The sequence below is a fragment of the Buteo buteo genome, chromosome 18 (genome assembly GCF_964188355.1).
Source record: "Buteo buteo chromosome 18, bButBut1.hap1.1, whole genome shotgun sequence".
Lineage (NCBI taxonomy): Eukaryota > Metazoa > Chordata > Aves > Accipitriformes > Accipitridae > Buteo > Buteo buteo.
The window spans coordinates 2,991,065-3,007,508 of record NC_134188.1 but is presented as its reverse complement, the minus strand read 5'-3'; the positions used below and the strand labels follow the sequence as shown (position 1 = coordinate 3,007,508).

At 43.9% G+C, this 16,444-nt stretch overlaps 1 protein-coding gene across 11 annotated transcripts in view; it reads right to left on the bottom strand.

Annotated features, from left to right (window-relative positions):
- The window catches only part of STARD13 (StAR related lipid transfer domain containing 13), a 318,317-nt gene that overhangs the window by 134,438 nt on the left and 167,435 nt on the right, over positions 1-16,444 (bottom strand). Inside the window, exon 1 of one of the 11 annotated variants that reach the window (XM_075050597.1) lies at positions 15,027-15,443. The exons of 9 other annotated variants lie outside the window; for them this stretch is intronic. In XM_075050597.1, the coding sequence (XP_074906698.1) occupies positions 15,027-15,102 (76 nt within the window). In that variant the 5' untranslated portion in view covers positions 15,103-15,443. Of the gene's footprint in view, positions 1-4,685; positions 5,053-15,026; positions 15,444-16,444 lie in introns of those variants that run through there. One more of the 11 variants, XM_075050595.1, reaches the window with a different exon arrangement.

The window sequence follows — 16,444 nt, the reverse complement described above, 5'->3', positions numbered from 1 at the left end:
CTACAAACTGCTACTGCCATGAGTTACCAACCCCACAAGCTCAAGAGGCAGTAGGTCACTGGCACTGGTCAGATATGACCTGAGCGGGGCTGTTCGTATCATTACCGCCAAGGCTAAATCTTGTTGTTTAATCTTTTACTTTCCTGAGGTTTAAAGATGTGTAGGTAAAGTGGCCAGCATCCAGAATGTGGGAAATGCTAGGGTTCAGGTTGCCTGAACAACCATATTTTGTACTCCTTGTGTGTCTGAACAAAACCACAGTCTTTAATTACATAATTGTAACCTGTTTCCCATCTCCAGGGATGGACAGGTACTCCGTACCTGTGTGCATATCCAGAATATGGTCTGGGCTTTTTTAATGCAGACTACGACTGCAGCATTTTCACTTAACATGACTTCCAAGTTCTCCTTTTGAGTATGGGAGTATATTACAGCTTGTTTTACATTAACAGTTGAAATTTAAAGTCAGCTAAAATGCAGAATTTTTTTGCCAAGTCACTTGCATCCCTCTGTAACACTTTCCACAAACTGTACTTATACTTAAAAAAAGAGAAGAATTAATCACATGGAACTAGCTCCAAAGGGAAGACTGTAGACAGAAAAGTGTATTTGTTTGTACCTCTAACACTCACTCAAACCAGACAAATGCAGGTGACACAGAGGCAGCAGTACTCATAAAAGATCAAAACTGAACTTGCAACATGTAAAACATCTGCTGAGTGTTGAACAGAGAGTTTGCCTTGAAAAGTTAAAGTCTGCTTTGAGATCGCTCCATCGAACAATGCTCTTCAACTGCTCTTGCCTGTGGACATAAACTGAGACAAATCACAGAGCATTACTCACTCTGGGCAGGAATTTACTCGCTGAGAATAGGAATTTGTCTTATTTTCATTTGTTTCTTCATATTATTTTCTTACTGAAAGTGCAGTCTAAGAATCAAATTCTACTGTAGATGAATGGGGACACTTCTCTACCAGCAATGCCTAGCTGTGCTGGGACAGATGTGGCTTTGTTCACCTTGACTTACACTCTACTTGCACCACACAGTCGACGATTTCAATTTAACATTTTCAGAGTATGGCCTTAATTCTTCATTACTTTTTACCTGCAGCTACTTTTTATATTTTCTGCTCTGCACTGAATTTAGCCATGTACTGTGAAAGAAATAACTTTGTGACTCATGTAATATAAACTCTCGAAAGTCACCACCTTATTTATTTAAAGAGAACATGAGTAATCATTAATGAATTCTCATACAGTTACTGCATACACAGTCTGAGTAAACACCTCAGACCAAGCATGCTACACCCTGTTCCTTTATGCTGAGGCATGTGTCCCCTTCATCGTGGAAACTAACGGGCTTATGGGGGAAAGGGAATCATCAAAGATCACATTTTGAAAATACCTATTTAATATCAGACAGATAATTACTACTCACATCCACAGGCCACCACATAATTCTGCCTCAAGGAGTCGGTGGTGTACATAAACCAAATATTTAGGACTTTCAAAGTATGATCTGATTAAAATAACAGTCTAGTTCCTTTCATTTCCCTTGTGGTGGTTTTCTTTTTAGAAATTATTAAATAGCATAATTCCTCTAATGATTCATTTAGTTTATTTTTAACTAACACCAAAGGAAAATACAAAGGAAAGCTTCTTCAGCAAACGTGTTTTTAAAGGAGGAAGAACAGCTACACTGCACAACATGATAGAGTAATTTAGCATCGCTTAGAATAGTATATGCAGCAAATGACTGAAAAGATAGCAGTATATGCAACACTTTGTATTAACTTCATCAGTGAACCAGGTTCCTATCCTGGAATGGAAGCTTTGACTGCTTTATACATTATAAATTGGATACACTGTGATTTTGTAAATCATTCCTTTCACTAAGAAAAAATATCCCTGATGTAAAAAACTTCAGTGCTTCCTACTGTGGGTGCCTCCAGTCTGAAAACCAGCAACTGAGAAATATCTGCACCAGAAGATATACAGAGAGCAGGTATTTGAAGAAGCCCCAAGGCAGCTTAGCACTTAAACATGTGGCATATCTGTTTTCAGCAAAGCAATTAACCAGGGGGGGATTCACTGCTCCTGTGATATTAAAATGCAGGCTGGATGTTTTTCTAAACATATGCTGTAATTCAAATGATCAGATTGCGGAGTAGCAGGGTTCAAATACATTGTCTTAATGGCCTTAAAATATATGATTCAAGGACATACAAATTCAAGGAGACTAAATAATGATTTACATCCTTTACTCAACCAGGTGACTGAAAGCAAGTTTTGGTTGTCATCCTGCATTTCCTGATTTACTTTTCAACACATTCTTGATAAGTTGCTCTCTGGCACTCCATTAGTAATGAATCCCACTTGCCAATGGGGTAAAACAAACCCACCTCTAAAGGGACAGGCTGATACCTTCATCCATATGACAGTACTCTTCCAGTACCCTCTGGGACTGGGACTGGGACAGTACCCTCACACTGCTTACAGTCTGAACCAGGCAAGCACAGAGGGTGACAGGCTGACCCAGCACAACCTGGTGAAAGCCTTGTCAGTGAGGCATGAATCTGGGGTTTTCACCCAGAGTGTAAACTGGAGGTTTCAGGTTGAGTTACACTAGCTAGACTTAGCTTTTTTGGTATTCCTAACACAGCTACTTGTATCAAAATTATTAGTCATTACTTGGGGCACTGCAGAAAAAACGTGTACCTTGCCTACGGTTTTGCACTAGATGTGTGTATTCCTACATACGGGTTGCAAAACAGACAGCAGTGTCTATTTGCACACATTAATTTCATAATTGCTAATGAACTGACACTTAACTAACAGTGGACTCTGTCCCCAGTTTTCCATCCATACATGAAGTGAAGGAAGCATGTATTCTTAGTGATCCCAAACACACAAATATTTCATATGCTTAACTGTAACATATATCACATCATCAAGGCGCCATGCAAATACCATTTCCCACAGCTCTGTGTAGGACAGGTTGGAAAGCTGTGGCAGAGGAGCAGAGGTCATTCATCACAGACTGACCAGCCATCCAACAAGCCGCAGGAAGAAAAGCTACAACATGGAAACTCCTCCCTGTCCCACCACACAGCCTGTCAAAAGCCTCAGCACCGCTGGGTGACTTTGGCAGCCCTGGCTCTGCCGGACAGCTCATGGGTTACGGGTTACAAGAGAGAACGTTCAAACAGCACCAGGACAGGTAGAGGAGGTGTGTTAATCCATCTCATCCACAGCTGCTGCTTGAAAATTCCGTTGGTACTAGCACTGCACCCCAAAACATTTTCAGATAAACCTGGAGAGAAGTAAATTACCCTTTCTTTCCATTCAACCCAGGCTGTACGCTGGGTACACAGAATGACATAATATCCTTCCTGAAATTAGAGCTGCAGTGAGGACCAGTATCCTTCAAACACGACCAGTTCCTGAGACCGCCTTGCAAACAACTGCATTTTCCTAATTGCCACAGAAACTATCTTTTTCATCTTTTTTAAAAGCTGGCCAAAGAATTATGTATTGTTTTCTTTATAAATGCGATAAAAGTTTCATCACTATACCCCTGACTTCTGCCAGAGTTTGACAGCTACGGATATAAAGGATCTTACTGAAAAGCAACACACAGAAATAGCCACTCCATTTAACTGCCGCTGGTCAGAAGCTCACACAAATTTCTGTGATATTTGTCAGACATAACAGTAAATGATTTTAACTCTATGCCTGCCCCTTAGATAGCAGAATCAAACATCTTTTTGCAAGCTGTCAAGAAAGTGACTGTTACCTTCACGATTTTTTTTTTTCCATGACAAATACATGACATACTCTTTTTCCATGTGTAGGACCACATGCACTTTGCAAACTGGTATTCTTGGAAACAGGGTGCTGTACAAAACTATGATCAGTACAAAATTATGTATTGATTTGCTTTTTAATCTGGAAAAATCTGTACAGTTGGCTTTTATTTTTTTATCTTTGCATTAATGACTCTGAAGATGATTTTAAATTGCACGCACAGGCCAAAGGATTTGTTCTGAGGCCAATCTGCATTTAGCTTTAGTGCCGTAGATATATATTCAGAAAAACAAAATCAATACATCTGTAATGACTGCCTGGATGACTGCATAAGCAGCTGCAGAAAGCCAAGTCAGCAATTATTTTTAAGGATGTGTGACAAGTTTTCTAATCCTCTGACAGTTACACATGCTTGTTTCCAAAGGATGTCATCCCAGCTGCCTTCTTCTAGCTGCTCTGGACTTCTACTTTGTTTTTAACTGGATGATCATCTATTCTCTGTACTTTACCACAGGCAGGTTTTACCTGTAGCAATCAGAGCAGATGTACTGATGCCAGTAACTGCTCTGCCAGTTGGAAAAGAGAGACGAACTTAGGCACCTAAGCTACCACACAGTTTATGATTAAAAGATAATTTAGTTAAATAGCTAATCATGCACTAGCGTTTGTCTCTTGGTTCTCACTGTATGTGTGCACGTGTAGAAACAGAAAGGTATGAATGACTATTTCAAACTCTGGCTCTACCCAGATTGGTTCAGAATAGAGATGGGAAAAGAGCCTGAAACACGAGGCATTAAAACCTGTTCCCATGTGAAAGCGGGGACCTGCAGACCCTGCCACGCTGCCAGGCTAAGGAGCACTTCTGCCAGTTAACTCACCTTGCTGAATTTTCGTCAGTAGCTGGTGACGGGCGAGAATCCTGCTCATCCTGTAGGGAGGGCGCCTGGCGGTTTGATCGAATCTCAAGTACATCTCCTGGCCCTCAGGTGAGACCGAGTTCAGGTAGTAACAGCCCGTGCCCGAAGTCCTGGGCACCTGCTTAAACATCTCTGCTCCTTTCAAACCACCCCGGCCGTCTCCGCGGTGGCTACTCCAGATTATAATCAGGGTAATGAAAGGAGGGGAGGCAACGAGCCCTAGGGAGCTGAAAAGAGCAAGCGCTTTAAAAGAAAAAAAAAAAAAAAAAAAAAAAAGGAGTGCCAAAAGCTACAACTCAGGATTCCTGCTTCTCCCACATGATCCGCACGGGCCAATCGCTCCCAGTCCAGCCCGTGGCAGCGAGCGCGGCAGGCTGGGTCGTATCGTATCGTATCGTATCGTACCGGGCCGGAGCCGGGCCGTGCCGTACCGGGCCGGCCGGCCTGCCCCAGCGCCCCCCCGCCCCGGGCGGAGGGGGCTTTACCCGGCCCGGAGGGGCTGCACCGGGCCGCTCTCGAAAGCCAAGACGAAAAAGTTGGAAGCCGCTCGGGAACGGCTGTTTTAGGGTACGCGGGGCTGCAGGAAACCTCTGCCTCCTCTGCAGCCCAGCCGTCGACTCATCTCTGGAGAAGGTGCCCTCGCCTGTTTTCGAAAAAATCACAGCCCTGTTTGCCAAGGAAAAGTGCGTTTACGGAAGGGCTGTCTGAATCCCCAAAACCGCACGGTACGACGAGCGCTGGAACAAATGAAGCCCTTGGGATGAAAAAAAAAATAAAAATCAACGCCTAGCAGCAGGCACTCAGCAGTAAACAAAAGCTAAGAGTCCCTAGTGTTAGTGTTAAAAAGAACTGGTCATAGCCTGAAAGAGGGGAAGGGAATGGACACATTCTCTCTTCTCCAGGTTCCTCACCATAACATCTTTTGGGTTTTTTTTAACAGACGGAGGGGCATCTGTTTTCATTTAGTCTTACGTATCAACCACTGAGTTTGCAAAACATGCCATTTCTTTAGTTAATCAAATGGAAGCAGAGCATTGCTGTTTTTATCAGCAAGCGGGCAGCAAATCTGAGTAAAAATATACCGAAAATGCCCTCCTAGTATGGCTGTCAAATAATTTTCCATTACATTTTAAAATACCAATTTTTTGGTTTAATACACACCTAGCATGAGCTGATTTATGAGGGAGCAGATGTCTTGCCAGGGAGTTTTGTGATCGAGACAGCTTCTGATATGAGCGCTGCTGGCCCACGGGAAGCAATTTCACAGCCCTGGAGATAAACTTCACAGTATCACAAAACTGGAAATGAAGACAACGCGGAAGGCTCTTCCCCCCCACCTGGCTGAATGGGCTCCTGCCAAAACCCACGGGCAGGCAGCAAGGCAGGGGAGGGCAGAGCTGATGCAGGGGGAGGCTGGCCAAAACAGATCCAGCACAGATCCTGCCCGGCTCGGGAAACGTGCTGCCACCTCCCAGATCTGTGCCCCTTGCCACGAGGCCAGTGTCAGGCTGGGGGACGGGGAGCTGACGGCACTGCTGGAGCGGCTGCAAGCCCTGGGCAGAAGGGGCTCGACCCCCATCCCAACCCATGGGGGGATCTTGACCTCCCCAGACTCCACTGGGACGTCTACCTGCGGTGACATATTGTCTGCATCCTGTTCTCCGGCCTTGAGGCCAACAATATGTCACGACACGTCTTCCTACAAGGGAGCTCTTCTCCCACCCCCAGCCTGGATGAGGCTGCCCACCGGGGCAGGGCCGTGGGGTGGCATTGCCTGGGACCTGCCTGCGCACAAAGGACAGGGTCAGGCTAGCTTGCAAGGGTGGAGGTAGCCACCTAAACATGAGGGGGGAAAGGAGAGTTGTCTCATTCACAATTATTCATTAAAATTTCGCTCTTAGGGCAGGGTTTTACTGCGATGCAATCTGTTCCCACTACACCGTATGAATTTTATTCCTAATCGACATGGGACTTTTGCAGTGCCATAAAATGGAGAAATGTAGTTCCAGGTACTAGAAATGTAAAATGAATGCTCTAGACTGAAAGCCTCCACTACCTGTTACTATGATCCACAGCACCTGCAAGTCCTGCACTTGCTGGGTTTTGCCCCAGGTGTGGCTGTATGGTCTTCTCTGAGACTCCCAGCAGGACTTCAAGCTCAAGACAAAAGAGGTGGCACCACTACCATCTGTACTCCCAAACAGGGCTGCTCCCTGGCAGCCAGGGAGTGGGAATGACCAGTCTCCTCCCTGCCTTGCTGTGCAAAGCGGAAAGGCAGGATTGCCGCACAGGTGCAAGTGGAGAGCGCCCGAGCAGCAGGGAAGGGATGGTTTCCATTCCCACCCCAGCTTGCCAAGTCAGCACGTCGGTCACTCAGCTGCTGTCTTTTGAAGAATAAATATCCCAGAGATTCCCGAGTGTCAATGATGTGCACAGTATTTCTCCAAAGAGACATTACCACCATGCGGGGAAATTCTTATTTGATTAATCTACAGTCCTTTGATCTAATTCTATTTATAAAATGCTATTGCTAGTGGAAAAAGCAATTATTAACATTTCATAGCACTCTGTTTCAATTTTCATAGGGATTTCTTTTTCTGTTGGAAAATGCATTGACTTTTTCAGCTAATGGGATTCTGCATTCTTCCTTGCAGTATTTCCAAAGACTACGAAGAAGTTTAATAGAAATGCAATGCTTCAAAAGCCAGCCCAAAGAAACAAAAACCAAGGCAAGAGCCTGAGTAAGGGATTGACCAGGGAACAAGTCCATTAAGGGCTCAACAAGCCCAGTTACATGCTTGTAACAGAGAGCAAAGCACCAGTCCCAGTGCCCATCCTTCCCAAATCCCCCCAGGGGGTAAGCGACAGGGCAGAGCTGCCCCCCCAGCTTCCCCAGCAGCACATCTCAGTGGTCACGAAGGGCAGAATGAGGACCCTCCGTTGCAGGGTGATGACTGTCCCTTCCTCCCGGACAGGAGGGTCCAAACACAACTTCAGAGCCGGAGGGCTGCTCCAGGCTTGGTGCTGCTGAGCGCTGCCCTTGCTGAGGATGAATTCTTTGGCTCCAGTCCAGCACTTACATAGTAGTCAAATAAAACAAGAAACAACAAGAGTTAGCTGGTCTTGCAGTGCTCGTTTGAAAGCTCCTGTGCTTGAAGTTGTGCGTGGCGGAGCAAAGAAGTAGTCCTCGCTGCATACTTTTAAAATGACTGTCTCCTCATTCGGTGACTGCCTTGACACTCACTGTTTATTTTCAAAAATGCGTCATTCAAATGAGGAAAGCCCTTTGGCCGTCAATCTTTCAGACAAAAAGCACTACAGAAGCCTAAGCTGTTATATAAGAGCGCTAATTAATATTTTAGTCTCAGTCTACAGACTGTTTCTGGAATAGTTAATAGAGCAACACTGAACTTCATGCTAATGCATCTCATAAAAGCACTTCAAAATAAAAGCTTCCCCATTCATTTTACAAAGGCTAAGGGGGAGCTCCAGCACACACCTGAAATTGCAGCCTGTCACGACAGCAGCACAGCCCACAAAATGGAAACTCAACCCCACATTCCCATGCCATGACCGATCCACGCAGGAATGGAGATTCCTTCATAAAACCACAGCTGGAATTAGTGATTTTTTTTAATCTGAATCAGAAATGTCCACACATATCTATAGTGTAATACCTACATGTCACATCTAGCCTGACAATCGGTGATTTGATGGATACTGAAATTTGCTGGAAGATCAGGAATCTTTACTTAAAGGCTTATTAATACAGCACAGCGCTACTGACACCTGCACAGTATTAGTATAATTGACAAAGTCAGCTCAAGGATGCGTACTCTTCTCTGTATGCATTCATAGGCAGAACTGCAACACTGCATTTTCTGTTCATTGATTTTTATATCTTTTTGCCACCTTTTCTCCCTGAAATTGCATTTGGTGTGAGAGAGAAAGAGTAAACTATTCGCAGGAAAACAACGCCCCAGGGCTACCCATATCTACCGAAGTATCACAGGCAGTACTTGAGATCTGCTCCCGTTTCACTGAGAGCGGGGTGCTGTAATCAGCTGGAGAGAACAGCGCATTGTACTCTAGAAATTCTAAAATGTATCTGGTAATAAATTATCCACTTACAACCAGCCTTTCTGAGCAAAACAACAGTGTGAGTTTCTACACACCACCTTGGCCGTAGAGTATTATTCACATAGGTGTGAGGCAATGCTCTAGGCAGCGGGGTAGTCGAGGGTAAATTGAGATGAACGGCACTTTCCCACTTGTATTTCCATATATATAGATATGTAACGGGACTGCTTACTCACATCTTAGAATGCACCCCTCCTAATTAACTGTAAGATAGATCCACGATGTCGTAGCTGGCTCGGAGTTCTTTGGGTTTGGATTGAACCTGCAGTTCTCACACAGTAATCAGCCACTTGATCTTCTCGCCCTGACCCATTTCCCTTTTATTGTTAGTTGCACTTATCTTGTTATATTGCATCTAAAATTAAATGGCAACTTGATAGCTTCTCTTCATTTGAAAGCACTGGTGCTTTGAGAACACAGCTTCCTAGCCACTGGAGGAGCACAGTTGTTATTAACATTAGTGACATGTAGTTAGAAGAAGCCGGAAACTCTTGTTTCCAAGTCACAGAAGAAAAGAAATCAGGCGTCTGCTTTTAACTTGTTGATCTCTGGATTCCCTTCTATAATTCTGCAGGTAGAAGAACAGTTCAGTTTGCTGCATTATGGCCAAAACTCCAATATCCTATATATGCAATATATCCTATATTCGATATTGGAGTCCTAGCTGCATATCTTTTCCCTATCCTATCCACACATCTTATATTTCTTACCTGTATCTGCCTTTACAGATGTCTGCACAGCAGCTCATGTGTTAACAGCAGGCAATTCCTCCTTTCTCAAACTTAGGAAGAGAAAAAAGTCATATGCAGGGAACCCAAAGCTGTGTTTATGATGAGGGTTTCACTTACTTCATGTGTTTTGAAACCTATCTCTGGGACCAGGACTTTTAAAAGCAGAAGTTCACTGCCTGCTGTTTAGAAAAAATGTTTTATGTTTGAATGCAGACGTTTGTTTGAAAGCTGAGCTGGGATTACTACAGGCTGCAAACTCATTTATACAGGGCATGAAACAGCAGGGTCTCCAGAACAGCCAGAAATGTTCCCCTCTGGCTCAGCGGCACTTTGACCGTCTTCCTGAGGCTGTGCTGGGGCGCCGAGGCTCTGTGGCTCATCTGGGGCTGCCAGGAACCGGACTGGGGCAAAAGAAAAATAGTTTTTGCGAGATTTCGACATCGCCGGGAAGTGGGATGGAAGCGGCTAATAGCTGCACAACATTACAACAGAGGATTGTTTAACTGGAAAGCCTGATACTGATGTGTTCTGGAGGCAAGTCAGCTGCTATGTCAACTGTCTGATAGTGACTTTTAAAAATGAGTACTGCTAAGCAAGGCTTCCTCTTATGCATGAAAGACAGGCTTATAGACACCCTTGATAAACTTCAAACCAGGAGAAGAGGCTTCTGAATAGTACATTATATCCTTTTCCTCTGTTCTAGCATCCCCGTTCCAGCATCAGAGGATTATCCATTTGCATTTTAAGATACACACGTTTTGTGAATAGCACCAGTATAAAAAGTATCTCCTGATTACAAAAGCATTAGTGGCCTCGCCAAACCACAGAAGGTAGCTCTAATACAAGCAGAGGATTAGAAATTATATGCAGGCTCTGTACAACAATAGTAGTGCGTTTATGGGCCCAAAGGATGGTAGGGAGAAAAGGGAGGTAACTGCCCCACCAGCCACCCAGGCAAACTTACAGAAATAAGGACACATGCAAAAAGCCAAGAAGATGAGTGTCATGGTAAGACAGCTGAAGTGATTCCTCTCATTGGTCCTCCCATAGAGGAGCTCAGGGATGTTAAATCAACAAAATGAGTAGTAACAGATTTGAAAAAGGATCCTCCAAGATACTCTACCAAGAGATCAAAAAGAAGCTCAGCTATCAGGGATAAAAAGGAAAAGGCCACTTGTGGCTTAATGGCTGCTTAAAGACAGGAAACAAAAATAGTAATAAATATTCCACGTTCACAATGGGGTGAGGTCCCCAGTGGACTCCCACAGAGATTAGTGCTGGAACCTGTTTTGTCCACTATCCATACATGATTTTTATAAAGGGACTGATTACTGAAGTGGCAAAACATAATGACGATACCAAGTTAGTCTGGCAGTCAAAATAGAAATTGGTTGGAGACACTGAAGGTTCTTATGATATTGATTGAGAAGGCATTAAACCTGTAGCTTTTGGGTGCTAATAAATGTACCAGAGAAAAAAACACCTTAAAGGTAACACAGTGCACAGCGAACAGTGATGGAATTTAATGGAGCTATTACCACTGAAGAAACAGATCTTGGATACATTTACGAAAATACAACACAAGTGCTCAGCAGGAACAAAAAAGCAAAGAGGCTTTTAAAACTTTTTAGAAAAGTAATTGAGGGCAAACCAACAAACATCATTATGCTATTACAAAGGTCTGCCCACCACTTGGTAATGCTGGGGTCTTTTCTTGCAGTGGATGAAGTTGGGAACAGTAAATGAACTGATCATGGGGCAGGTTCAAAACAAATGAACATAAATCGTATGTTTCATATTTGCATAGCTGACCCCTGGAAGTCATTGTTAGAGGATGCTGTGGCTGCCAGAAGTTAGAAGAATTAAAAAAAAAGATTAGGTGAATTTTTGGAAGAAAAATCCAGCAAGGACCATTAAGCACAAAATTCCAGCTCATGGCTCAGGACCTCCTTGAACCGCACAAACGGAAGCAGGATATGTAATATATACACTATCACTACATGCTTATGCTAGTGTTATATTTTTCCCAAAATAGCTGCATCTGCCCGCTGGCTGACGCACAATACTGGGTTGGATGGAGCTGTGGTCTGACCTGGAGTGGCCAGTCGGTATTCTTACGTGAGCTAACCAGCCTGCGCCCACTCCATGAACTATGTAAAAGTGGGATCCTAACAGCATTGCTAGTGCATAAATGCATCAAAATAACCCTTCCTGTGGTCTGTGGCTGGAGCCTGCGGAATAGCCAGCATTTCCCTGGGCACAACCTCTCTGTGCCCTCTTGTCACAGTTGCCAGTGAAGCGTAAGCCAGTGGTCTGTTGGCTGCAACGAGGATGTGACCTTCCTGTCCCTTCTGCTCTCCCAGGGGGTTAGAAGGGACCAGGCACTCCTGGCTGGTGGGTAAAGTCACTGGAAGGGGTCGGTTGTTTCGACCATTGCCTGGCTGCTAATTTAGGCATTATGGTCTCATTCCTGTTCAGTTCAGACATCACATTTTTTCTCAGTCAAACCACACCAGCATATGAATATAGAGTCCACTGGCCCTAGCTGAACTCTTCACAAGCCAAGAATAGCCAGCAACCCGCAGTGTGGAGTCCCTAAAGACAGTGGTTCTCAACGGTAAATTAAAACAAAAAAAAAGGTTGGATAATAAATAGAGTTCAAAATAGAGGTCAAAAGAGAGGAAGACATTTCAGGTGGCAGACCTCCTCTGCCAAAGTATTTGGATAGTGTTATGACAGGAATGAGCTAAAAGTAGTTTCCATACCCTTAGTGCAACTCCATCTGCTAAATCTATGCCCAAGTTCCTAAAACTAAACCCACAGGAACTGTGTAAATATATTTAAGTAGTGGTGGGCTAACACGCATCCTAATCTCCCAGTCTCACTAACAAAGTGTTTGGATAACACAGTGATAACATAAGAAAGTGTTTAGATAAACTTAGTTTCTTATGTTATCCAAATACATTGTAAATCCCTACACAGCCCTACTGCTGGTGTCACTCTGAACCACATGCAAACATTCCTATCTCAGCTGAAGGTTCATGCCTTCGCAGACTTCATGTGAGGGCTTCAGTATTTATTTTCTTTTCAACAGGACTCCAGTACCATGGTGATGAAATGGGCAAGAGAGGAAATATTCAGGTTTTGATCTGGTTTTGAGAGAGGGTTTTTTCATCTCTCTGTGGTAGAGAGACAATGCCTAAGTTAGATTTTGTAAAAATTAAAATAAAAACAAGACAGAACAGAATAGCTCTTGGCAACGCTATTTCAAACACAGCAGCATGGGACTGGTGCATGGGAACATGAAATTCTCCAGGCTCCTTGAAATCAATGAATATTCACTGCATGACTTCAGTCTCTGGTCCAGTGACGCAAATGGACACATGATGGTTAGGGCACAGGACTATCTGGCAGTGACTTGCTGTAAGACTTAAGGGAAGTTCTATTACCTGTCTCTGTACCAATTTTCTAACTGATAACAGTAATCTTTGCCTTGCTTAACTATTTTGGTACCTACATGTAAAAAAAAGGAAATATAATTTTGTAGGCAGATTAATTTTCCTTACAAGCAATATCAGTCCACTGGATGCAGGCTAAAGTCTACTTTAACCGCATGAACCAAGGAGAAAATAAATACCCCTCAAAATGGTCCTACACCTGTAGTGGGTTCCTTCAGACGAGACACTTATTGCCTAAACTTGCAGAATGCCACAGATTTCCCAATATGTTATTAAATGCATGTTATCAGATCTTATAAATACTGCGTAACAAGGATGTAGTGTTTGTACATGTGGCTCTACAGAGCAATATGCACTAACCGGTAAGCTGGGTCTCAACTCTAGGGCTGAACTGCAGTCTAGGACACAAGGAAGTACTCTGCAGGATGCATATAAAGCATTTTGTTCACAGACAGTTAAAATGTCTCCCTTTTTTCTATAATCCCCAAGCCATCACCACCAAGACAGTCACTAGGTACAGCAAAGCCATCCCTTGCTGGTTACTCTTCCTGGAGACCCAGGAAAGCTGGGGTTTTGGCTGATGCATGGTGGAAGTTTAGGCTATGGTGGTGTGGCAAGGGGTCCTGGGGAGGGATGCCCTCTGCAGAAGCGGGTGACCCTTTCTTTCTGCCTCCATCTCTCCCATGTCCCTAACGAAGCGAGCTGAATTAAGCCTTGTGGCAGCCAGCATCCCTGATACAGTGCAGGACCATCTGGCCTGACACGTGGCAGTCCCGTGCTGTTGCTGCAAGGGTGAGCGAGGGCACTGAATCCAGCACAGAGCTGAGGTCCGTCCCCATGGCATCTGCGTATGTGCTTGCTCACGCCCTGGAGAACAGCGCACATAACGTTTTCTTTCCTCCCCCTGATTACCAGCTTGGGCATCCCAGAACCAGAACAAAGGTCCTGCATGGAAAATAGTATGGATGAGCAGTGAATTTGGTCACTGGCGCAACTTTAAGGCTGACCCACCATATGACTGCAAGTGCGACCAACAGACTTGCACACTTAGCTGGCTGCATAATTTCAGCCATACTGGTGCCTAATTAGCAACCTCACACATAAAGAAGCCAGGGGGACATTCACCCAAAGCTAGAATTTAGCATAATCTACATCAATTGCTCTGTACAGTACATTAGTTGCCTTGTATATCTGAACAGAATGCATGACGCCCATAGCTTTTAATCCCAAATCATTATTTTTTCATATCAGCAGATTTAGAAGTATCAAACAGTTATATTTATTTATTTATTTATTTTCCTAACACCTCCCCCTCCCCCCAATAATCCCTGGCAGACCTTCCACAATGAACAAGCAGTGAAACAGTTTACAATATAAATAGATATTCATGAACTGGACAAGTCCCTGACCAGGTTTTTCTGCCTCACAAACAATCAACTGTTCTGTGCACAACTTAAGCTTTCCATTTCTAGACTTTTTATGTCTTTCTTGAACTCTTTTCTTTTTTTCCCCCCTCACAGTTTGCACTGTGCTATATAGACACCACAGAGCTGATGTGTCTCACTGGATAAAGTCATGTTGGCCAACAAGCTGCAGGTGTTTTTTTTTTTACAGAGTGGAAGCCTGCCAAATAGCAGGAGCAACGCAAAGGAAAGGGCTTCCCATAGCTCCCTTGCCAGCCACCACACTGCTTCTCCTGAGAAAGAACAGGCAGCCTGCTCCTCTCCTTCCCCCCAGCCTGCCTTTGGTAAATGCTTCCAGTGAGCAGGAAGGACCAGAGAGAGCCTAGAACCTGCAGCAATGCAGGTGGGGTGAATTATTCTCCAGCAGACGTTCCCTCCTTCTCCCCACCACCCCCCATATCAGCTGTACTGCCTTGGAGCATATTCTCTTTCTCCACCGCTCCCCTCTGTAGCTCTGTACACCTACACGCTCCCTTGCACATCCTCGTCCCTCCTCCGGCAACCACTTACCAAGACTTCTTCTCCTTTGTTGATTCCCCCTCTGTTCAAAACAGGCAGACCAAGAGAGCTGGTTGATAAGGTCCATACCAGCCGTGAGCTTCTTTTTTACTCTCTCAGCTCCAGCGTGATGAAAATATTGCCGTCTACCCTCTGTTTATCCTGGCATCCTATCACGTCCCTCTACCAGGCTTCCTCCCTGTCCCACTTACTGAATATACAGCTCTCTTTCAAATCAACCCCACGGTGCTCCTCATTTGTTTTTGTCTACTTAAGGTGTTGCTCCATGTTTATGGAATGTAGTTTTACTGGAAAAATTCCTTGGCCAAAACCTTCAAAAGGAACTACTCATCTTGGGCCGATTTTCCATGACACTTGCAAAGCTCTGACTTTCTGGGAGCGTTGGTTTCCTCAGTCTGAACATAAGACCTCTTTGAAGTATCTCAAGTTGAGCAACTAAAAATTGCAGAACTGAAATTGCACCTGACCTTTGAAAAAGGTTGGTCCTGTTTATGTTTGCTGAATTTTTTTCCTCTCTTTCAAGTAGATTTTGACAGGTAAGTGCTGTTCTCAGCTATAAGGACATGAAAATAAGGCAAAACTGGGTGCTAAAAAAAGAGTTTCCAGACCATGCTACTGTGGAGGTCTTTTACTCCAAAACAGAATTCACTGATTACACTGTAAGTGCTCAGGATTTGCACTTGCGTAGCAGAGATCAGAAGTGGCTTTAAAGTACTTTGTATGTACTGTGTACTTGGATTGCAAAAGAATGAACCAGAGATTCATGAATTGCAGTCTTTATTTTTCCTCCTTTTATGTCCTGGGGAGCTTACGACAAATAATATACTCACTGGTTCCTAATATGTTACCAAACATAATAGGTTGGATGATAAATTAAAACCAAATGGAGTTCTGAACGTTTTGCTTTCAAACCACTAGTAAGCCAGTATTGCTTTAAAAATAAACTTTGTTCCCACTTTGCTCAGACTAGTGACAGTTCATGTGACAGGGAGGCAACTCTGGCCGTGACACGTATGAATGATTTGAAAATAACTTTTTAAAATAGCAATTGTGATGTGAGGGATTACACGTCTCCAGAAGATTACAAACGGGAAACAGACTCTGCGTCTCACCAGCTTAGGTGTAGCTCAGCTAGGAAGTGCAGAGTCACATCGTAAACCTCCCTCTTACTTTGTTCCTAATTGGCAGCGTTGTTAACAACATCAGCACAGAACTATTTATGAAACCTGGAAGCTAAGAGGTCATACCATAAACTTGTCATGTCCTTATACTCTTTCCTAACTGCCCACTAGCAGCTGTTGTGAAAAACAGGATACCCGAGGCTGATGGACTTTTGCTCTGACCGAGGACACTGTACCGAGTACAATAAATATTCACACATTGGATAACTAACTAGTAGTTTGAAAAGT